At 44.5% G+C, this 26,046-nt stretch overlaps 1 protein-coding gene across 1 annotated transcript in view; it reads right to left on the reverse strand.

Annotated features, from left to right (window-relative positions):
* Window positions 1–26,046, reverse strand: part of UBXN6 (UBX domain protein 6) — a 391,844-nt gene that overhangs the window by 232,512 nt on the left and 133,286 nt on the right. The window contains exon 2 of the mRNA XM_082243194.1: window positions 4,661–4,815. Coding sequence (XP_082099320.1) covers window positions 4,661–4,815 — 155 coding nt within the window. The remainder of the gene's footprint in view (window positions 1–4,660; window positions 4,816–26,046) is intronic.

Consider the following 26,046-nt stretch of genomic DNA (forward strand, 5'->3'; position numbering starts at 1 on the left):
GTGAGGAAAACAAAAACCTCCAAGTTCTTAAGTGACGTTAAACGGTGAAGAAATCCCAACACCAAGGAGAACAATTAATGCGCTCACTGGAGGGTATGGACCCACTATACCGTATAGCAAATGGGTCATACAGGCTGGTTACTATGGAAATCCCCAAAGGTAGCTGAATCTCCCGAAGTTTCCATAAGGTGGTCCAAGCGCTTCATATACGGATGCCAAGGAGTCCGTCATGGTTGCACATAAAAGGGATAAGCCAGACAAAGCAGACAGTGTCAAACTGCTAAAATTTTATTGCAAAAAAACAGGAATACAGTTACAAGCATCCAGTAGAAACAATCAGGGAATACAGTTTTAGATGGCAATTCTGATGTTACTGACGTGTTTCATCATAACAGACATAATAATAGGAAGTTGCCTTAAAACCGCTCCAACTCTGGAACCGGCACAATTACCCCTTTTGCTAACAGGTCCTGCACTGCTCAATATAGGCCCTGTAGCGGCTTGCGAGATAGGCGTAAGTTGGAAGGAAAGATCCTTGCCGGAGGCAAGGACAGAAACTCGATCTTGTAACCGAACTGAATAAACTCATGGACCCATTTGTCCTGAATGAGCAAAGTCCACGGTCCCGAAAAAAGACAAAGACATCCCCCCACCCCAAATGCAGGTGAGGGCGCCCCTTCAGGCTGGGGAAGGCTTGTCTGAAGAACCAGAAGTGCCTGCTTTGGACTTACCATTCCAGGGTCTCTTTGAGCCTCCCGTGTAGTTACGGGTGGATCTCGAACCCTTTTCCTGTGATCCAGACGGACGAAAGGGCCGCTTGTGAGCTGAGAAGAAAGGACAAAGTTTACGACAAGGTTCCTTGCCCCTAGCAACCTGCGGAAGTAATGTACACTTACCTCTGGTAAGACCCTTAATGATCTCTTCCATAGAGGCACCGAACAACCGGCCACCTACAAAAGGGAAGGTCAGTCAGCACCTTTTCCTGGTCAGCCGATCAGTGCTTTAACTATATTATGCGGCAAAGGATCACCACAGTCTCAGATACCCTGCAGGCCAAGGGGGCCGCATTCAAGGATGCATCACAAATGTACTGTAACCCCTGGATCAACTGACCCGCCAGCTCCACCAGCTCAGGAGGGTGTTGACTCCCTTCCAGATCCTGGCATAAAATCTTTGCCTATTCCGTTAAGGTCTGAGATGCCAAGGTGATAGTGTAACGGAACCACCGACTCGCACTGTACTTGTAGTCTTCTGTCAGTATACGGCTTCCTTGCAGTCCTGAACATAGATATCAAATCCTAGCCACCCCCATACAAAGCTAGCCAACAACTTAGCTTGTACTGGAAACCTCTCTTTATTGAACAGTCACACAGAATTTATATACAGCATGGACCTCCCCCTCCTGATCATTTTACCACACACAGGTAAGGGCTTGCCTGATTACATTATCATATGCAGATGAAATTGTATACAGAAACAGAATTAACCTGAACTAATTGTCTGGACAGAATACACATCCCACCTCATTACACAAACAATAGGGAGAGCCTGTCTGACATTGAAGTACAATACACATTAGCATAAGTGTAAATACAGACCCCATTTGAAGCAATCAAAACCATTACGTATCGGTCTTTCACTCCCAGTGACGGTGAGTACCGTCACAGATAGCAAACACCAGTCTCAAAATTGAACCAGCCATGGCGAAAAGGTACCAGACCAGAGCCTCAGCTTTCTTGTCCACAGGGTCCTTAAAGGATGGAGAACCCTCCTCCGGCAAAAGTGTGACCTTATTTAGCCTGGAAACCTGAGAGTCCACCAACGGCAGAGACTCCTCAAAGGAATAGCTCCTAGTGAAATGCTTTAGGTATGCCATCCATGCGTTTTTCGGGGATTCCCACTGACTAGTGGCAATCTCGTCAAAATAGGCAGGAAAGGGAAAAACCTTAGTCACCTTGGAAGATTTGCGGGTGCCAAACTGCACCGGCGTCACTGACTCAGCATAAGACGAGTCCTCCAACTTGAAAGTTTCCCACACTGACACAATTAGGGACTCCGCCAGCGCTTTTTCATGCACGGCTGGAGGAGGACTCATCCTCACTTTTCGAGCACTCAGCGTGCGTGGACGCAGACCCACTGACTTGTGTCCGTGGCGGCAAGGTCTACCTCAGAATCTGAGGAAGTAGAGAATACAGGTGAAGGGGGGGGGGCACTTCTTGCTAGGCCTCCTTTGCAGGGCCATATCTTTGGATACTGACTGCAAGGCTGCTGCCATGGCAAACTGAGACCTAGAGGGTCCCGCAGCTTCCAGGAGTGGATCAGGTGGTGATATGCACTCCAGAGGCTCCATGGACAAAAAAAAAAATTGCCCCCCCCCACGCGCGGGCACCACAAGAATCAGCGCACTCACGGTGCAAACTATAGCAGAGGAAGGATTGTGTACCCCCAAAGACTCACCACTTGAGCTGGAAAAACAGTCTGCCACACTGTTATGGAATGAGGAAGAGGAAGCTCCGACTTGACACTAGAGGCCCCCACAGCACATCACCGCACACAGACCACAAGAAAATGGCTGCCGTTAATCTCTATGGGTAAACCAAAAAACATGGCTGCTGGACTACACAAACATGGCCACCAAAGCCAGGAATACAGAATCCACGGCAAAATGGCAGCACCACGTGGCGCTGCGTGAACCCTGGACCCCCCAAGGACGGACTCCCCCCGCAGCACCCAGGTGCGGACACCCCAAAAAGGGGGGGCTGACAGTGGCACCCACCCACTACTCTCCCTGGCCCAACACCAGAGAAGCTCCCCTACCCAAATGTACCCATGCCCCCCAAAAGGGGTCAAGGAGGGGACAGGGGGCAGGTGAGGGCACCTATGCAGGGGGAACGGAACCCTACTGTGGAGAAGGGGGAAAAGCATGAGATGGAGGAAGGACACAGGAGAGGGCCTACCATCCCCAGGGAGGGCCCGCAACCACCCCCGCAATTCCCTAGGAAAGGAGGGGAGGACACTACTCACCATACCACGGCACCAGGCGGGCTCTACTCCCAGCAGTCCACTGCACCATCTTGGAATGGGGGTACTGCAGCTTGAGGTATGCTGCGTCTCTGATCGTGACTACTGTCGTGACCAGGCCTATGCGACCTTCCAAAGTGTTTCATTTGTCGGCCAGCCCCTGTCCAGTGGGGTATGTCATGGCCAACCAAGCGCGGAGCTAATAGTTGGATCGGGCTGGCAGGCCAGACTGGTAAGACCATAAGGATCTAGAATATCCAGTGCGTTTCCCAGTCCAGCTGTTGATTGTAGTTCACACAGGAACAAAATAATAAAGAAAAAGTAAAAAATTATATTCAAAAATGAAAAAATGCCAGGGACGCAGATCCCAGCAGAGAGCCAAGTCTTTACTCCTGACTAGGCAGAAAAAACTGAAGTCCTATAGCAGGAAGTGATGGTATGCCCTCTGCCCCAGGGGAGTAACCAAAAAGGTTTCTGCCTAGTCCTACTCCTGAAGAGAGAGCAGCATAAAGCCCAATGGTCTAGAAAACATGGAGCTGTGTCCGTCAGTGAACTAAAGAGAAGTTAAATTTTCATGAAAAATAAAAAAATAATAATAAAAAAATGTTTCCATCTTCGTGAGGTTGTAAATGGAACTGAGGCTATTCCAACCAGCTGCCCGACACTCCCTGAGTCCACTCACCGGTAAGGACAGGGTGCCAGATCAAGCCCGCAACACCTTCAACCTCTTCTCTTTGGAAAGAGATGGGCAGGCAGTGAGAGCAGGCAGGGGAACCCACAGTGCCACTAGTGACTTTTTGCAGCCCCTGCCACAAGAGGGCATCAGTTCCCCAATGTAAGCATCTCGCTACAGCAGGCCGCAAAGCTGCAGCCTCAATTACCGGCCAGCGCTGCATCTTAGTCCGCAGACACCAACGGGAGGGGGGCTGCATTGGAAAAGAAAACCTGCCGCAGTGTAGCCCAGGGGCCAGGCCGCTAATTCTAGTCGCCAACGCGACCTTGCGCCTGAGGTTTGTCAAGTCCTGGTTCTCCCAAACACAAAACTCTGGGAATGAATGACATGGGCTGGGTGGGTGGAGCCCTGCACGGACGCATATTTTAAAAAATTGTTACAGTGGGTGCAGAGAGAAGATCCTCCGCCTGCTGTCACAATGGGGGATTGGGGGGTGCGGGGGCTCTAAGTTTTGTAACACGTTACTAAAGGTGAACTTATCCTTTAAAGTGCAGAGCCCACCCAAAGGTGTAACCAGTCAGGTATTGCTTATCTGGATATTTCCATTACTTGTAGATAAAATTATCGAAAAATGGATGAAGATAAAAACACTATACCAGAGGCATGCTTGAAGTGGGGGAGGGGGGGGGGGACATCCAACTTCAATGTGGAATGTACTTCCTTTAAACAGGAAGCAGTTTTCTTGTAGGTGAACTAGTCTTATTCTGAAACTTGTCTGTAGAAGTTCCTCCTTCAGAGTGGGGAGAGACTTTTGTAACGTGGGAAAAGTGCACAGGTTACCATTTAAAACACAAGAATACAGTTCTACATGTAAACAAAACCAATGTGCAACAATGTTCTTGATACACATTTACTAGATTTTTGCTAAGGTTACTGCCTTTAGCATTTAAAAGGTATTGTATGTACGATGTATCTGAATAGCATTTTTGGATTGCGACTTGCCTTTTCCTTGCATTGACTCAAGTCTGGTCATTGCTGCTGAAGCAGCAGCTATCTGAGCCTCTCCTGGAGGTGGCTTCGGAGACCTTGGTTGTTCTTTAGAAACAGCTTCAGGATTATCCCTTAAGGGAAGAAAAAGGAAAAATGGACAATGAATAAAGCAACAACTGTAACATAGCATGCAAAACAAGTGCAACATATTATATTTAAACAAAAAAAGTGTGAAATCAAAATAGAGAGAAGACTAAAACCCAGTTTTAGACATATAAGGGGACACAACTTAGAACATATGCTCCTGCCTTTTGAACCAGCTTAAAGAGTATTTCCATGTTTGCAGCTAAAATGTTTTAATATCTACTTTACATTTGTTACATGTCCCCATTAACCTAGCATAACATTCACACCTGTGATGCATCCGCAGTGTGAATTGAAAAAGAGTCCTGTGTATTTTCTGAGCACTGGGGTGTGGTTTAGGTTCGAATTACAAGATCACTGACTTTCATGGGAATGCTTCTGAATCAAACACATCAGATTTGAACACAATTTTGGCAGTATTTTTCTATTTCCTCCTTTCCTGTGTTATACAGTAGCTGGTTGTTAAGAAGTGGGCCCCGTAGGCCGGCCACTGCCTCCTTAACAACCAATCACTCATCAGCTGTCAGTGTGGTTCCCCGCTGACAGCTGAATGTAAACAAAAAAAACTGCTGACAATTAAAAATTAATAATTAACAAAAAAAACAAAAAAAAACACAAAACAAAAAACACAGCGTGGGGTCCTCCCCAAATCCATACCAGACCCTTATCTGAGCATATAGCCTGGCAGGCTAGGAAGGGGGTGTAACGGAACCGCGACTCACTGTTTGTGGGCTTCTGTCAGTATACGGCTTCCTTCGGTCTTGAACATAGATATCAGATTTTACAGCCACCCCCATACAAAGCTAGCCGACAACTTCGCTTGTTCTGGAACCTTCTCCTTTATTGAACAGTTTTACACTCAATTTATACACACATGAGCACATCCCCCTCCTGATCAAAATACCCCATCAGGTCAGGGGCTTGCCTGATTACATTATCATATGCAGATGAAATTGTATACAGAAATAGAATTAACCTGAACCAATTATCGAGCCCTTTGGACACACTATGTGAGCTCATTAACAATTAACAATGACACAGACAGGCTACTCATTCACCAAAAAAAAAAAAAATAATACAGAGACAGTTTTTGACAAGTCCTTTATTTAAAAAACCAAAACGATGTCACCCAAAGTAAATCCAGCTTAATTTACATTGAATGAAAAAGAAAAAAGTCTGAACCCAACGCTGGCTACTTCCGTCTGACAGCTCCGGTGCCTCCTGCTGCTAAATAAACTAAGGGTGGGGGCACCCAGCGACATCACTGTGTGGCCCCGCTGCCTTGTGAAGTTATCGAACAGGGCATGCTGGGTCTATGACATTACGAGGGGACGGAGTCACCCGCCGTTGTCACCGGGTGACCCTGTCCCTTCGTCTATTTAGCAGCAGGAGCTGGCCGAGCTGTCAAACGGCGGGTGCCAGTGTCAGGTACAGAGCTTTTATTTTTTCTTTCCGGGTCATTGGGGGTGTTTATCGTGATTGACACTAGATTTATTTCAGCAGACATAAAAAATAAAAATACCCAAAAAAACCCACACACAATATCCCCAAAGTAAATCGAGCTTCGATCAAGATGAACACTGTCGCCCATCCCCCCCCCCCCCAAACAAAAAAGGGCTCTGTACCGGACACTAGCTTCTGCCATCTGACAGCTGCACATACATGCCGCTACATAAATGAAGGGGTGGGGCCGCCCTGTGACATCACTGGATGACCCCACCCCCATAACATCAACCCAACATGCCCCGGTCGATGACATCACAAGACAGCAGGGCCACACAGTGACGTCACTGTGTGCCCCCATTCTTAGTTTATTTTGCATCAGGAGGCAGCAGGGAGGTCAGATGGTGGGAGCATCATCCCAGTTGGGTGAAAATCTGTGTTATTTTTTTTTTTCTGGTTGGTGGCGTTGAAGGCAATTGACGCTGGATTTACTTTGGGGACTTGTCAAAAACAATGTACCCCATACTCATTCACACGGGGAGGGGGTGGTGGGATCTGGGGCCCCATTGTTAAAGAAAACAACCGATTTAATATTCCATACTCTGTGTGATGGGTCTACTCTATTACCAAATGTAGCTGCCCCCACAGTGCTTATATCCTATAAATAGGAGGATACAACCTTCCTGTACTTCTTTACAGGATGTCTCTAACTTACAAGCGGACCTCAATGCACTGTTTCATTGGGCAACTATGTGGCAAATGAGGTTTAATGTTGATAAATGTAAAGTTATGCACTTGGGGGCTAAGAATATGCATGCATCATTTATACTAGGTGGAGTAGAACTGGAAGAATCCATAACGGAGAAGGATCTGGGTGTTCTGGTAGATCATAAGCTTAAAAATAGCATGCATTGCCAAGATGCGGTTTCCAAAGCAAGCAAAGTCCTTTCTTGTATTAACAGAGGCATGGACTCCAGAGAGAGAGAGAGAGAGAGAGAGATCATTTTGCCCCTGTACAAATCATTAGTAAGACCTCATCTGGAATATGCAGTTCAGTTTTGGGCACCAGTTCTTAAAAAGGATATCGGGGAACTGGAGAAAATGTGGAGAAGGGCAACCAAACTGATAAGAGGCATGGAGGAGCTCAGCTATGAGAAAAGATTAGAGGAACTGAATTTATTCTCTCTTGAGAAGAAGGGATTAAGGGGGGATATGATCAACATGTATAAATACATAAGGGGTCCATATAGTGAACTTGGTGTTGAAGTTTTCACTTTAAGGTCAACACAGAGGACAAGGGGGCACTCGTTACGTCTAGAGGAAAACAGATTTTGTCTCCAAATACGGAAAGGTTTCTTCCCCGTAAGAGCTGTGAAAATGTGGAATAGACTCCCTCCAGAGGTGGTTCTGGCTAGCTCACTAGATTGCTTTAAAAAAGGCCTGGATTCTTTCCTAGGTGTACATAATATAAATGGGCACTAACATTTTTTTTAGGTAAAGTTGATCCAGGGAATATCCGATTGCCTCTTGGGGGATCAGGAAGGAATATTTTCCCCTGCTGTAGCAAATTGGATCATGCTTTGCTGGGGTTTATTTTCGCCTTCCTCTGGATCAACAGCGGGCATAGGATTGTGTATATGGGATTGTATGGTTGGGTTTTTAATACTGTTTTTTTTTTTTTTTTTGGTTGAACTGGATGGACTCTTTTTTTTCAACCTGACTAACTATGTAACAGCTATGTAACAACCAAGGTAAGAAAAGAGGATATGGTGTGGCACTTGCAATTCCCCTATACAATGAAGTAAATATATTCCCTTCAGTGACACCATACACATAGAACTGTACTACAATGCACCTCCCTCAGTTATGTCCTTAATTGAGCAATGTATCAGTAAAGTGCATAATAACACAATGTTTCAACTATAGCAATCACAATATATAGTGCAATATAGTGCATAAATATAATTAACAATATAAATTCTTTGCAAAAGTCAGTAACACAAGTCTGTGTGTGACACACATATCCAATAAACAGTGTTGAGATGCAGTGTTCATACAGTTCAAGTGCTCTTTAACCACTTAAGCCCCGGAAGATTTTACCCCCTTCCTGACCAGACCCCTTTTTTCAACTTGGCACTTCGTGACTTTAACTGACAATGCTGTACCCAAACGAAATTTACATCCTTTTTTCCCCACAAACAGAGCTTTCTTTTGGTGGTATTTGATCACTTTGCGATATTAATAAAATGAAAGCGAAAATTTTGCGAAAAAATTACATTTTCAACTTTGTCTTTTAAAAAATATCCAATGTACTCAATTTATGTCATTTTTTTTTGGCCAAAATATATTTAGCTACATGTCTTTGACAAAAAAAAATTCAATGAGCGTATTTTTATTGATTTGCGCAAAAGTTATAGTGTCTACAAACTATGGTGTAAATACTGAAATTTTTTTACGCAGCTTTAATTTCTGACTGCCTATCTCATTTCATTAAGTGCTAAAATGGCAGGGCAGTACAACCCCCCCCCCCCCCAAACTACCACTTTTTGGAAAGTAGACATCCTAAGGAATGTTCTGAGAGGCATGTTGAGCTCATTGAATATTTCATTTTTTTTTTTTTTTTTTACACAAAGTTGTCATTGAAATTATATATTGCTCACACATGCCATGGGTATATATGTAATTACACCCCAAAATATATTATGCTGTTTCCCTTGAGTACAGGGATACCACATATGTGAGACTTTTTGGGAGCCTAGCAGTGCACGGGAGCCCGAAAACAAATCACCACCATCAGAATTTCAAAGGGCGTACATTTTTCATTGCATTTTCTCACTACCTATAACGGTTTAGCAGGCCCTGAAATGTCAAGATACCACAAAACCCCCCCAAATGAACCCATTTTGGAAAGTAGACACCCCAAGCTGTTTGCTGAGAGGCATGGTGAGTCCATGGAATATTTTATATTTTGCCACAAGTTTTGAGAAAATTACAATTTGTTTTTTAATTTTATTTTTTTTACACAACGTTGTCACTAAAAGATACATTTCTCACACATGACATGGGTATATGTGGAATGACACCCCAAAATACATTCTGCCGCTTCTCCTGAGTATGGGGATGCCCCATGTGTGAGACTTTTTGGGAACCTAGCTGTGTAAAGGACCGCGAAAACCAATCAACACGCTCAGGTTTTCTAATGGCGTAAATTGTGCATGTCACCTCTGCACTACCTGTCACAGTTTAGGAGGCCCTAAAATTCCAAGATAGCACAAACCCCCCCTCCAAATGACCCCATTTTGGAAAGTAGACACCCCAAGCTATTTGCTGAGAGGCATGGTGAGTCCATGGAATATTTTATATTTTGCCACAAGTTCCGGGAAATATATATATATATATTTTTTTTTTACACAAAGTTGTCAGTAAATTATATATTGCTCACACATGCCATGGGTATATGTGAAATGACACCCCAAAATACATTCTGCTGCTTCTCCTGAGTACAGGGATACCCCATGTGTGAGACTTTGTTGAAGTCTAGCCGAATACAGGACCCCGAAAACCAATCCCCACTTTCAAGCTTTCCAAGGGGCGTAAATTGTTGATTTCACTCCTGACTACCTATCACAGTTTCGGAGGCCCTAAAATTCCAAGATAGCACAACCCCCCCGCCCCCCAAATGACCTCATTTTGCAAAGTAGACACCCCAAGATATTTGCTGAGAGGCATGGTGAGTCCATGGAATATTTTATATTTTGCCACTAGTTCCGGGAAATATATATATATATATTTCTTTCTTTTTTTACACAAAGTTGTCAGTAAATGATATATTGCTCACACATGCCATGGGTATATGTGAAATGACACCCCAAAATACATTCTGCTGCTTCTCCTGAGTACAGGGATACCCCATGTGTGAGACTTTTTTGCAGTCTAGCCGAGTACAGGACCCCGAAAACCAATCCCCACTTTCAGGCTTTCCAAGGGCGTAAATTGTTGATATCACTCCTGACTACCTATCACAGTTTCGGGGGCCATGAAATGCCAAGACAGCACAACCCCCCCCCCCCCCCCAAATGACCCCTTTTTGGAAAGTAGACACCCTAAGCTATTTGCAGAGAGGCATGTTGAGTGTTTTGCAGATCTCACTTTTTGTCACAAAGTTTTGGAAATTGTAAAAAAGGGGAAAAAAAAAATTCCTGTTTTTTCTTCATTTTCCAAAAAAAATGAGAGCTGCAAAATACTCACCATGCCTCTCAGCAAATAGATTGGAGTGTCTACTTTGCAAAATGGGGTCATTTGGGGGGGTTTTGTGCCATCTTGGCATTTTATGGACTTCAAAAGTGTGATAGGTAGTAAGGAGTGAGATCAACAATTTTCGCCCTTAGAAAGCCAGAAGGTGCGGATTGGTTTTCCGGGTCCTGTACGCGGCTAGACTGCCAAAGTCTCACACATGGGGTATCCCTGTACTCAGGAGAAGCAGCAGAATGTATTTTGGGATGTCATTTCACATATACCCATGGCATGTGTGAGCATTATATAATTTACTGACAACTTTGTGTAAAAATAAATAAATAAGTAAATAATTTTCCCGAAACTTGTGGCAAAATATAAACTATTCCATGGACTTATCATGCCTCTCAGCTAATAGCTTGGAGTGTCTGCTTTGCAAAATGGGGTCATTTGGGGGGGTTTTGTGCTATCTTGAAATTTCAGGGCCTCTGAAACTGTGACAGGTAGCACAGTGGTACAATCAGCAATTTACGCCATTAGAAAACCTGAAGATGGGGATTGGTTTTCGGGGTTGCGTACACAGCTAGGCACCCAGAAAGTCTCACACATGTGGTATCCCTGTGTCAGAGAAACAGCCATGCTGCAACTGGCAACTCTGCCAGTACTTCCAATGGCCGCAATGGACTCAGGTCATTGTCAGTGGAATGGCTGTGCTGCAAACTGGCAACTTTGCCAGTACTTCCCATGGCCGCAATGGACTCAGGCCATAGACTAATTCACTGGTCTATAAAAGGGCTCTGCTCAGCCCATCAGATTGCTGGATTGTCTTCAGCTCTTCCTGATTCCTGAGCATTGCTACTTCCTGGATTCCAGTTTGACCCGGCTTGTTCCTGACCTGTCTGCTCTCTCTCCTGGCTTTGGCCCTCGGTTTCGTCTGACCATCCCTGCTCCAGTTTGGCTCTCCCGTTATCTGATCTTGGCTTGGCTCACAGACTTGCTTCCTGTCTACCTGCCCTCCAGTACCTGATCTTGGCTTTCCCACAGACTTGTCTGCTTCTGGCTTTCCTGCTATACCTTTGGCTTGCACCTGTTGCAGCTTCCTGTGTTTGACCCCCGGCCGGTCTTACACCTACTGCCTGCTTGTTCCTGGTTCCTCCTTGGACTGTCCAGTGTATTCCTGCCCAGCACTCTGCTAAAGACCGCCTGTCTACCATCAGGACCCTGCCGGCAACCAGTGCTTCTGTGGGCGCTACACCCTCTGTCTCAACCCCAGGGGTGTGCCGCACTCAGCCGCAAGGGGAGCCCTCTCTGCATCTCGGCCTCGGATCAGGTACGTGACACCCTGTACTCAGGAGAAGCAGCAGAATCTATTTTGGGGTGTCATTTCACATTTACCCATGGCATGTGTGAGCAATATATCATTTAGTGACAACTTTGTGAAAAAAAACAACAACAAAAAAAAAATAATTTTCCCGAAACATGTGGCAAAATATAAACTATTCCATGGACTTATCATGCCTCTCAGCTAATAGCTTGGAGTGTCTTCTTTGCAAAATGGGGTAATTTGGGGGGGTTTTGTGTTATCTTGAAATTTCAGGGCCTCTGAAACTGTGACAGGTAGTGCAGAGGTAAAATCAGCAATTTACGCCATTAGAAAACCGGAAGATGGGGATTGGTTTTCGGGGTCGCGTACACAGCTAGGCTCCCAAAAAGTCTCACACATAGGGTATCCCTGTACTCAGGAGAAGCATCCCATGGCATGCGTAAGCAATATATCATTAAGTGACAACTTTCTGTAAAAAAACAAAAAAAACAAATTGCCATCTTCCCGAAACTTAGGGCAAAATATAAAATACTCCATGGACTCAATATGCCTATCAGCAAATAGCCTTGGGTGTCTACATTTCAAAAAGGGATCATTTGGGGGGTGTTTGAACTGTCCCGGCATTTTATGCTCAATCTTATCCACACATCACCCACTCTTCTAACCACTTGAAAACCAAGCCTTTTCTGTGACTTTATGTTTACATGAAAAAATATTTTTTTTTTTACTAGAAAATTACTTTGAACCCCCAAACATATATTTCTTTAAAGCAGAGGCCCTACAGAATAAAATGGTGGATGTTGCAATTTTTTTTGTCACACGGTATTTGCGCACAGATTTTCCAAACGCAATTTCTGCGAAAAAAATAATTTTTTTTAAAATGTATTGCACACTATACAATTCCAATTTGTTTGGTAAAATTTAAAAAATGATCTTATGCCGAGTACATAGATACCAAACATGACATGTTTTAAAAATTGCGCACGCCTGTGCAGCGGCAACAAAGTACGTACATCTTTAAAAGTCTTTACAGGTTACCACTTTAGACTTACAGAGGAGGTCTACTGCAAGAATTACTGCACTCGACCTGGCGTTCGCGGCGATACCTCACATGCATGCGGCAATTGCGGTTTACATATGACACTAGACCAACGCTTGCGTGCAAAATTACGCACAAGCACGGGGGGGGGGCAGGGGGGGGGCTTGATTTTTTTTTTTTTTTTGCTTTTTTATGTTATTTTGACACCTTTCCTTTCATTTTTTTTTTTTATAATTTTTATTGTTATCACAGTGAATTTAAATATCCCCTATGATAGCAATCTGTAGTGACAGGTACTCTTTTTAAAAAAAATTGGGGTCTTTTAGACTCTAGATCTCTCCTCTGACCTTAACGCATCTGACCACACCAAAATTGGGGTGATAAAATACTTTCCCAATTTCCCAATGGCCCTGTTTATTTCTGGCGAAACAGAAGTCATGAAATGCTCGTAGCTTCCGGTATCTTAGGCCATAGAGATGATTGGAGCCATTCTCATCTCCAATTAGCTCTATGGTTAGATAATTGAACCGCCGGCTGCACTCTCGGGTTAACCGGTGGGACAGGAGAGCCAGAGAAAAACCACGTAAGGCTGCGGTGGGGGGGGGGGGTAGTCCCCTCCGACTGCATGTAAAAGCAGTCTAGAGGCCAATTACCTGCTAGGATTGCTTTTACATGTAAGCCGACCGCTGGCTGTAAAAAACGATACCAAGATGATGCCTAAATCTGCAGGCATCATCCTGGTATAACCACTCAAAGTCCAGCAACGTACCAGTACATTGCTGGTCCTTGCTTAGCATATACAGTAGTGTAGTTTTTTTTTTTCCATGCAGCCTGTGGGCTGAACGAAAAAAAAGAGAACCTATCAGAAATCAGCACAGGAATAATGTGTAATATTACCAGTGATGGAAGTAACTGCGTTAAAGTAAACGGCGTTACTTAACGCAGTTACTTTAGAGGGTAACGAGTAATCTAACTGTCTACTCGTCCCCTCAAGGTAATGCCATTGAAATTACTTTGGCTGCGTTACCGCAATTACATCTACCGCCACTAGATGGCAGTAGTGTAATTCCTCCTCTCCTCTATGACCGAGGCCAGCGCTGTCCGCAGCACTGGCCTCAGTCAATGAGAGAGGGAGAAGCAGCAGCACAGGCCTGGAGGTGGAGGACACAGCCAGACAGACCCCAGTGTGCTGGGCTAGCCTCCACCAGCAGCCAGCATCTCCACCAGCAGCCAGAATCTCCACCAGCAGCCAGGATATCCACCAGCAGACAGGCAGCCAGCCAGCATCTCCACCAGCAGCACAACAGGTACCAAAACAAAAAAAACTCAGTAACAGACAGTCAAGACAGGAGGACCCAGGACTCAGACCCCCACAGTGCACCACACCACCATCAGCCACCACCACCTACCCACTCTATACACCTATTGACCACTATATACACCTACCCACTCACTCTATACACCCACTGACCCCTATATACACCTATACACCCACTGACCCCAATATATACACACCCCCACCCTCCCTATACACCCACTGACACCTATATACACCTACCCACCCACCCTATATACCCACTGACCCCTATATACACCTACCCACCTACTCTATACACCCACTGACCCCTATATACACCTACCCACTGACCCCTATATACACCTACCCACCCACTCTATACACCCACTGACCCCTATATACACCCACTGACCACTATATACACCTACCTTCCCACCCTATACACCCACTGACCCCTATATACACCTACCCACCCACTCTATACACCCACTGACCCCTATATACACCTACCCACCCTCCCTATACAAACACCGACCCCCTATATACACCTACCCACCCACTCTATACACCCACTGACCCCCTATATACACATATTCACCCACCCTATACACCCACTGACCCCCTATATACACCTACCCACCCACTCTATACACCCACTGACCCCTATATACACCTACCCACTGACCCCTATATACACCTATACACCCACTGACCCCTATATACACCTACCCACCCTCCCTATACACCCACTGACCCCCTATATACACCTACCCACCCACTCTATACACCCACTGACCCCTATATACACCTACCCACCCTCCCTATACAAACACCGACCCCCTATATACACCTACCCACCGACCCCTATATACACCTATTCACCCACCCTATACACCCACTGACCCCTATATACACCTATTCAACCACCCTATACACCCACTGACCCCTATATACACCTACCCACCCTCCCTATACACCCACTGACCCCTATATACACCTACCCACCCACTCTATACACCCACTGACCCCTATATACACCTATCTACCCATCCTACACACCCACTGACCCCCAAATACACCTACCCACCCACCCTATACACCAGCAGTTTACCACGCAGGTACCACAGTGCCACTCTCAGCAAATACCACGCAGTTACCACTAACCAAATACCACGCATACAAGGGGCATATAAGTTATTTGACATATTTAAATATTTTTTTAAAGTAACGCAATAGTTACTTTCCCTGGTAATTAGTTACTTTGTTACTGCTGTAACTCAGTTACTAACTCAGTCACTTTTTGGGAGAAGTAACTAGTAACTATAACTAATTACTTTTTTTTAGGTTACATGACCAACACTGAATATTACCCACCATTAACCGCCCAAACATCCACCCACTTAATTTAATACACGACACTACTCCATGTATACCAAAATAGGATTTTAACTGCAGTGCTGAAATCAGAAAATCACCACAGCTGCTGCCAGCAAAGGTATCCATATATGCTGAGCGCAAACGCTGTTTGTGTTAATATATATAAAATCAATGCCGTGGCAGCCGACGAGTACCTGCAAGAGAAACAGGTCACAAAAGAATGAAAAACAAACAAAAGTACACTAAAAGTACAGTAGGAAGAGTAGAAGAACATATAAAATGACTGACACAACAACTGTTTTTGGATTCTTTTATTTTTCTAACTGTTGTTTCTCGATTTGGGACTGCGATTTTCCAGCTTGGGTCTCTCAAAATGTCGATGGACATCCAACATCTTTCGAGACCCTGTGTTTGTGTGCCCTACACTGTGTCGTGCTGTGCCCTACACTAAAACTCCACTAGTTTAGGATAGCGCTCGAAACATTCCCCGATGCAGAGACCAGGTTGGTCAGGACATTTGGGACAATAATAATGGGTGTCACGCCTAAATCCGCACCTGCTACAGACACAACATCTTCTTTGGGGGTGTCTTTGGGTAGGGGTACTCGGGAAGACATGTGAAAAATGCCTCTCATGCAGACGGCTAACTGCATCTGGAAGGGGAAGTTGGGCAGGCATGCCTCCTGGGTACAGGTAGGCAAGCATGATCTCTTCCTGGAATTCCCAGAAGGATCCAGTTCGTCCTGACGCCCTGTATAGGACAAAGGCGTTCAGCATAGCCAATTGGTAAAGGTAAACAGACACTTTTTTGTACCAGCGTCTGGCTTTACGGGCAACGAAATACGGCGCCAAAAGCTGGTCGTTAAGGTCCACCCCTCCCATATTCGTGGACACAGAGGGGTTTCTCCATAACGCCAGTTGCTGTATGAATTTGGATCGTTGTGTCTGCGTGAAGGGAGGACAGAACGAAAACATCCTGTGTATCCCTCCACTTCACCGCAAGCAATTTGTCCGTTTTCAAGCAGGCTCTCGCCCCACCGACTAAGACGGGATGTTACAAGCCGTTGGGGGAAGCCCCGGCAATTAGGTTGCACGGTGCCACATGCGCCAATTTGTAATTCAAGCAGGTGACTAAATAGTGGCACGCTTGTGTAAAAGTTGTCCACGTACAAATGGTACCCCTTTCCGGATAAGGGTGACAGCAAGTCCCAAACAATCTTGCCGCTGCTCCCTATGTAGTCTGGGCAGTTGGGGGGCTCCACAGTGCTTCATAGACCCAGAAACTAACTGTATAGCCTGTGGCCCTGTCACACAGTTTATACAGCTTGACCCTGTACTTGGCACGCTTGCTAGGGAGGTACTGTTTCATAGCAAGGCGGCCAGTAAATTTAATCAGGGACTCAGACAACTTGTTCGGGGGTGAACAAGACTGCAAACCGCTGATTGAGGTGGTCTATGAGGGGCAGAATTTTGTGGAGCCGATCATATGCAGGGTCTCACCGAGGACGACAGATTTCATTGTTGCTGAAATGCATAAATCGCAGAATTTGCTCATATCTCCCCCTGGACATGGAGGCAGAGTACATGCCCATATGGTGAAGTGGGCTAGTGGACCAATATAGCCGTAATTCACTTGGTTTGGTTATGCCCATGTTCAGGGAAAGGCCCAGAAAGATTTTAAATTCGGAAACCGTTATTGATTTCCAGCCAAATGGTCTGGCAAGGGGCGAATTTGGGTTGGCGGCGATAAATTGTTGTGCATATAAATTTGATTGATCCACAATAGATCTGAAAAGATCTTCCGTGAAGAACAGCTCAAAAAAGTTCAGGGGCGTAAAACCAGCGTGATTCCAGGTTGGGCAGTGAATGGGGGGTGGGGGGGGGGGGGGGGAGTACTGGCGCTGTAGAATCAGTGGGTTGCCAATTGTTATATGCCAGCGCATCAGGGAGGGCACTATGGGCTCTACGGGCCTGTCTTCGAATACGCGGTGGCTGCGGGCCACAACTCGTGCTATCCACCGCACCAGCTTCAACTGCACTTATGGGACTCGCCATGTCACCAAGTGTTACTGCAGTGCTGGTTGTACTAGGTCCAGGGTGTACTAGGCCGCTGGCGCTTGCCAGGTCGCCAGAAGGATGAGCTGCACTAGTAACCGCACTCTGCTCCATACGAGCACCCTGCGATTCCTGCATCTCAACAACTCCAGAATGGGGTCGGGTACGCCTGGGTCTAACAGGGACCCATCCGTCGTTGGAATGTAATAGAATTATTGAATTCTAGTGTTTTCTTTGACCTGAAATGGACATTCTGATTATTAATATGACTAACGGTGAAATGCTGTGTGGACATTCTTATACACCAAATGGGTGCCATACACAGCTGTGCCAATCCCTCTTCTACTGCTAACATATGGTTGCTAAGGGGGAGGGGGGGTTTTGGTTTCACTAGAAGTGTTTAAGATGTATTGACCAAGTAGGATGCTGACCATCTGGTTTATAGACTATATTGGAAAGGTGGGGGTTGAGGTGCAGGAAGTAGGTGACCATAAATGGTAAATTAACCTTTTTTTGTTGAGGAACAGGAAGTCCTTGACCATACATGGTATGCTAAGGGAGGGGGTCTTCACCTGGGAGGGGGTAGATATAAGCCCATTCAGAAAGTCATTCCTTCCTCTTTCTCGTGAATCTGGCCTGAGACACATGGTGGTATGTATGATTCCTGTGTAAGGTAAAAATCCTCTCTTCCTGCTCTTCCAACCTTTTATACAAGATGGTAACCTAAGGTACAGCTTCTCTATGTGAGATGATGCATATGTCTTGTGTATTGTTCTGTGTAACTTTGTCCATTTGCAACACTATTTGTAAAGATCATTGTAATCTTAAGATTTTATCATCTATGTCATAATTGATTCATCTAAAGTTTCTTTTCTGTAAAATAAATAGGATCTTTATTTTTTAGCAGTTATCATTCATTATTTATTCTAATAGTAATAGCATCAACAACATTGGCTAGATTATTTTATAGGCAAAAAGAGTTATGATCACTTATTAGATTTATTAGACTGATTATTAAGTGGATAAGTGAGGTGAGTAGAAAAATTTCCATAACAGATGTTGCCCGTGTGTGAGGAGCTTGAAGTAAATATTTTATATGGAAAACAGAGCTGATCTATGAAGTGCTAATTGTCTTTGTTTGTCACCTCTGTCTCAGACTAGTAGCAACTAGCAAGCTCTTAAAGAACTTTCATTTCTTTTTTACCTTTTGTCTGTACTAAAACCCTGAGACTGATATGAACAGTATAATTAAAATAGAATTGTACAAGAAAGTTGAACATGTGTGGCCAGCCTAAGTCACACTGAATAATCTTTGTAATTAGACCTGTGAACGCTGGCTATATTGTAACTGCTACAAATCGTTTTGCAAATAATTGTGCCCTTATTAACTACCCTATGTACTCCAAGCACTCAAAGGGTTATGCTAACCTTTCTTGAGATAACCAAAATAATAGTCGTACACTAAGCATTTTTTTGGAATACTTCGGAAAAGTCCACGGGGGGGGGATTTGAACTCGCAGGAAGTTCAGGAATCTCCAGGCTAACTTTGAAGGACTATAGTCAGCATAGGAAAATTCCTTTACTGAGAAGTAGTAAAAAAAAGCAGCAACGGTGACAGGGGCGGTACCTGTCAACCCAATCATTGGCCAGAGATTAGCTACCTCTGGGGGGCAACCGCTTAAGGTTGGGAAATCAATTCAGGGTCCATAATCCGTAAGGATGGGTAATAAAATCGCTTCAAATAGGGCGTCTAACCGTGGTGAACCCTACCACTTGAACCCGAAGGAAGAGATGATTGATAAATATGGGCCTTGGGTTGTAAAATATATTTAAGATTGGGATCACTGGACTAGGAAGAAGTATTATAAAAGAAGTACATTTAAGGTTAAAGCATGGGAGGAGCTGTGTTATGCTCATCACAAAAAGATGACACGCCCAGAGATGCTTGGAGTATATGGATGCTAGAATCATTGAACAGGGCAGAAGGAGGGAATGTTTTTGCTTTGGGATTTAAGGATAAATCTTTCCAAGCAACACTTCAATGTAGGGACAAGCAGAAACTGTCACACAAGTCACAACCCCAAAGTTGTGGCAGTTATGAACAGGGGGACAATAAGCAATTGTCAGGACTTGGGCCTTCTCATGCAATTGCCCAGTCCTTGTCAGCAGAGTGCTCAAGCGTTGATCTGAATTGTCATCTTTCAGCAGCTGATAAAAAGGGAAAGCCACAACTTGCTGCTAAATTTGACACCCCAGTTAAAACCCTGGATAAAATCACAGAGATACTCTTTCTGTGAAGCACTGAAACAAAAGGAAAGTAGAACAACAAAGCAGGGAACTGAGGGAGAAAAGGCTTCCTAGTACCAAAGATCATTTACCGTCAGAAGGGGGTACTTTCTTCCCCTCTGACGGAAGAACCTTCGGAATACAGTAATCCTCCATTTACTGACCCCTAGACAGCAGGTAAAGAGCAATGCTGCTGCTGAAAGCAACACTGGCAGGTCTGGTACTGAGTACACTGGCTATGTACCTTTATGCCATCGAGTGACTAATACTCCACAGCAAGGACCTGTGTGGTGTCAATCTAACAGGGAAATGGTAACACCCAATGTGGGCACACCTGTATACCCTGGAACTTTTAATGCCACCCTTCAAGACGCTTTTCAGTTAGATAAAGTGCCACCACCTGGCAGCAACAATCTTTCCCAATCCTATTGGAATTCTGTGGCACAACCCCAAAAGACCAAACAACAGTTAATATCTTTTTCAGATGACATATCTGTCTATCCTATAAGAGAGCAGGTCGTTTATGATTATAATGGGAGATCCACTGGAAAGATGACACATCACGTACCTTGGACTCCCTCTGAGATGAAGGGATTTCTGAGGGTTATCCCCCATCCAAGGACTGATCCCATTAAATTTGTGAAAGAGCTGCTAGACATCCAGGCAAGCTACAATGCAAATTGGGGTGATATGCTTCAAATAATGAAAAGGGTTTGTGGAGACTGGGACTTTGATGAAATCCTCAGTAAAACAAATATTCCACAGACCCTATATGTTGACTCCAGCCATCAAGGGTGTATACTCACTAAGCAATTGGCACAACTGATTAAAACAGTATATCCCCCCCAGTCTTGGACCAAGGTGTCAGGAGTGACCCAAGGACCAATGGAAGATTGTATGACTTACTACAATCACTTTAAACATGCAGTGGAATCAGCTGGTGGGGACATTTCTAACAGCGCCCTGTCACCCGTATTAATACACAGCTTCATTACTGGGTTGAGAGGAAAAATCAGGGAAAAATTGATGACTGAAAATCCAGACTGGAGAGATAAGCCCCTCTCTTCCTTGTTGTCACTTGCAACTGCTATTGAAAGGAATATAGCTGATTGGGAGTCACAGAAACACCAAAGGATCTGCATTGTACAGCATGAACATTTGAAACAGCAAAACACGTCCCTAAAAGACACTCTAGAAATAGCCAAAAGTAACATCAGTACTTTAGAAGTTTCTAAGTCAAATTCTGATGCTAGCTACCGCCACCTAGTAATAAAAAACCAGAGATTACAGGAAGAAGTTCATCAGCTGGTAAAAAGACTGAAGGATGCAGAGAGTGAAGTAAAATCATTATCTGTCAGCTGCCAGGAGCAGCTTGCTCAGTCTTCAAAAAGGGTGGATAACAAAGCAACTGATTTGGTTATGTCCGAATTCAGTGGGACATCCACACCCAATGTATGTACCAATAGGGATGAATCCATGGAAGGTAGGAGTTCTCACAAAATTGCCCCTATATCTTGTAAAGTACCAGAAAAATCTTCTAATCCAGTTGGAACCTTTCCAGTCGTAGCCATCAAACATTCTCAGTCATCTAAAACGAAGCCTCATGTTAAGAGACGCTGTACAACTTTAGATAAGATAAAATGTTATGCATCTGGACTATTTGGCCACATAGCTCGATTCTGTCTAGCACGTCCCATTGAAAACGTAGTGAAACAAAATCCATACAGGACAACGAGACGTGATTTTGAAGTGTACTCAGCACGCTTTGCAACGTGGCCTAGGTGTAATAAGTATGAACAGCCTAGATCATGGGTCCCATTCCAAAATCCTAAATTAGAGAATGCGTCCATACCGGATGAGAATGAGGAAAAGATTTGGGATGGGTCTTTGAAAGAATTTCAAACTTCCCAAACAGATTTTAAGGAATTGAAAGGGAGACGTACAAGTTATTATAGAAAACATGCCGGTATTTGTGGTGTCTAGAATTTGACTTTAACATAGCTAATTGTGAGAGTAAGTTTGGTCTGTGAAATACATGAACTATATATGTTGTGTTGTCTGATGCTTATCACAGCTGCTGACAGCCCACTGACCCCCCTCCTTTCTAGTCAGATCTGTGAGTGTATTGTGTAAGGGATTAGCTCGGTGGCGGGTGTGGATGACCCCTTGGGGGGTGCGTTTTCCCAGAGAGGTAGCCGACAAGTGCTTGCAAACAAACAGTGTGGTTTATTAAATGGTGTTTTCTTCACCAGGCTGTATGCAGCAAAACATCCAAAATAAAATAAAACAGAAAATAAATCCTTGCCTCTGTGGGCGGCTACCTTCTCACAACTGGAACCTGCCTAAGTATCTGTCTCCAACCTACCGTCGGGCAGACTTCCTTGTCCTACAGCGGACACTCAATAGTCCTTTTATAATAGCTTCACAGGGCAACACAGTCCTTTGTTTCTTTCAAATCAACAGTTCGTCTTCTCACCTTTGAGACGTATTCACCCTTGGTTACCGTCCCGGGCACACATCACTCCGGGGGGTCTTCTCCCAGGCCCACACATCCTGTCGGGAGGCACACGCTGACTGTCCTCCTGCTCCCAGCCCACATGGCTTCAGGACACAGCTTCTGGAGGCAGCAAACAATAGGACTTTCTCTGAACAAATTATAGAGCCTTAACTCCCTCATTCTGAACAGGTGAAGGCCTTTCAACTTCCTGCTGGCTAGCTCTGTAGCCAACACCCTAAATTAATTAATGGACTTTCTAAATCAGGTAGAAATTTATCTCCTTCCTGTGACTACATTCCCAGATTTAGCTGACTTCCTGTTACATACCCCCCCCCTCTTGTTTCAACCCTAGGGTTGGGACACATATTTCCAGGCACGCATGTGTCAAGCACTGCTGACTCACTGATAAGCCTCCTATTATCCTCAAGCTTCCGGATGAAACCGTTTTGTCATCTTCATTGACGGATTTCTCATAAATGCCACACAGTTTGTCTCTCATCTCATATACACATTCTTCAACTGCATTTTTGGCATCATTTCGCTCCTTCTCGTTTCTGTCATCTTCATTGACAGCTTTCTCATAAATGTCAGACAGCTTGTCCCTCATAACCGTCTGTCCAATCCACCATGGAGGACCGTGATCCATAGGCAACTCAATTGGGCTAGTCTTAATGTCTTCAACATTCTTAAGACGCCTCTCTCTGCAATCCATAAATGTTTTCCACACAACTTTGAGAACCTTTGCTTCACTAAGCTTTGTTCCAAGTAGGGACTCTTGACATCCCTCTGTGACTTGAGTTGCCTCTCCATACAGCTGTACACAATCATTGACTTTTTGTTGTAAAAGGGAATGATCTTCCTTCTTGAGCTTTGCTTGCTCTAAGATGCTGTGCAGAGGATTTTCCAATTGAGACAACAGGCTGTCACACATTTCTTCAAAGTGACCCCTGTTCCTTTTCCCAGAGATATCAATATCATTCAAACATTTCATATTCATAGGCAGATCTGAAGCATTTGCACTCATCAACTTCTTAAACTTTTCGCCCTCCTGAGCGAGTCGCAGTAAAGGCCTACTATTTGATTTGATATTCAGTTTATATTTCTTGCCAAACTCTTCACAGAAGTAGCCAACCAGAACATCATCAACTTTCCTTCCACCAACATAGGGGTCAAAGGCAACAACACAATTGAACCCAGCGATCTGGGTGGTATCCATTATAGACCTCCTCTCTGCATCAGTGAAGAAGCATGGAACTGCAACACATTCTTTTACAGGTTTCTTCAATGCACTTTCTGCTGAACTATTTGACCGCTCAAGGTCACCTAGTTCTTTTTCTCTATCTGAATTCCACACGGAATGCATCTCAAGATCACGATCAAACTTCTGCCACCCGTCTTTCACCAGTTCCATTTTGGAAACACTCCCTGAAAGGCACTTATTCATTTGCTTCACGTTTTCACCAACAGCCTTAGTTTTCTCCACTAGGTTTTCAGCCTGAACTGAGAAATCATCACATTTCTTACTCAGCTCCTTTGTTTGCTGAAGCTCTAACGATACATTTTCCAATGCTTGAAGTTTTTGAAGGAACGGTTTATTCCAAAGGGGTGATTCAAGCCACGTGTCATCACATTTCTGAGGCTCACTCAGGACAGACCCCAAAACACTGATCCTTTTAAAAACTGCATCAGGCACACTATCCCCTCTTTGGGACAGATCCTCTGTTGCCTGGAATTCCTCTTCCAGTTCCTGCAACGGAATCTTCATCTCTTCTACTTGCTGTTCTAAGGCTCGCTTAGACTTTTCTAGCTCCTGAACTCTTTTCACAACATCATCCTTGGAGCTGACCAATTCTTCCATTTCTGTACGCAGCTGTTTGTTAACACTTTCTAGTTCAGCCTTACACTCTAGAACTTCCTCCAAAGAGCGAGCCAAGAACAGGGCTTTGCTCTCGTTATCACGCACCTCCGTTTCTGCACGTGCGCGTTCTTCTGCATATTTTGCAGACACAGTCTTCTCTTCACCAAGCATCTGATCAAACTTCTTTTTCACATCTTCAACACACTGTAATGAACCAACGCTTTCTTCCATGCGTTTTTTCATATCCGCTATCTGAGCTTGCAATGTTGCGACTTGCTCTGATAGGTTTTTCTTTGCTTCCGCCTCCTCTTTTAATTGTTCCAGGAAGCCATTTTTCTCATCTTCCATTTGTTTGAGCTTTGTGCTAAAACTCAGCCTTTGACACCTCTCTTCCTGTAAGAGTTCCTGCGTGTCTTGCAGCTGCGATTCCAAGATAGAAAAATCTTCCGCAATTTCTCTAGATTTGCTGTCTGCTTGAGAAAGCTGATTTGTAACATTGTCCAACTCAACCTGCAGTCGGTTTGCCTTCTCTGACAGCTTAGCACACAATCGGTCACCTTCTGACACCTTGACTTGCGATTCCAGAAGCTGTGCCTCTACTTTTTCCCTCTTATGTTCACAATCTCCTTTTCCCTGCATAAGAGCCTTCACCTCATTGGCTAGCATCTGGGAATAAGAATGTAATTCTGCCACACAGGCTTCTTTCTCCTTTAACTGCTGCTGGACACGTTGGGCTTCCCCTTTCCAACTTTCACAGTCCGCACGCCATTCATCTACCACATTGCTCAAAGTAGTGAGCTCATACACAGTACTCAGTAATTTAGCCTCTCTTTCACTTTTCTCGTTGTCGCTGAGAGACAATGTCGTTTTCAGAGCGACATTCTGTTCCTGCGACTCCTGCAGGTCTATTTTTGTAGCTCCCAAAGACTGAAGACTTTTTTCCAGCTGATTACGCAACTCCAACATATCAGCCATACTTTGCTTCTGCAAAGTCTGAATTTCACTTTCCTTTTCCATGAGGATGGTATCTTTCTCCATTATAGTCTCTCTGCGTTTTTGCAACTCGACCAAAAGAAGAGCAGTGGATTCTTCCCACTGTAACACATGAGACTTGAGTAGTTCATTCATTTCCTGCAAGTTTCTATGCTCCATTTTAAGCAATTCCAAGGCTTGTTCCTTTTTTTCCATTTTCCGTTGCAAGGCATCCAACTCAGCCCTGCACACATACTCGGTTTCCTCCAAACCGATGGCCTCCATTGGCTGCTGGCGTCTCTGTTTCCAGCCTGCCATGCTCTCTTGATGAGCCTTTTGTTGAGCTGCAAAGCTCCGTTGTTTCAGCATCTCCCCCATTTTGGGTTTACTTTTCATCTGAGCACACTGCGTCTCCATAGCAGTTTCATCAGTGTTGCTAGGGACAACAACCTTCCTCTTTAGTAGACTCTCTTTAGGCATGGATGGGGCTGGTTCAGACGGCAACATCCCCTCCATCCATAGAATCCGGTCTCTCATTTCATCTATCTTTGCATTTTTCAGGCGTTTGGACCGCCCCATCTTCAATAACTCCACAAACAAATTTTTCACAGTCCAGCAAACAATTTTCAGACCACTGTCTCTTCAACACATGTAGTTTTTCTCTCTCTTGCAGGATCTCTTTTCCTGCGCACACAGTTTGTGCAGTCACTTGCACCAGACACAACAAAGTTCATCAAATAATTTTGAGACCGCTGTCTCTTTAAAACACTTTTTTTTTTTCTGTCAGGATCTTCTCTCCTGCACACATAGATTGTGCAATCTCATGCACCAGACAAA

Source organism: Pelophylax lessonae, assembly GCF_965119305.1.
Source record: "Pelophylax lessonae genome assembly, chromosome: 1".
In the NCBI taxonomy this organism is placed as follows: Eukaryota; Metazoa; Chordata; class Amphibia; order Anura; family Ranidae; genus Pelophylax; species Pelophylax lessonae.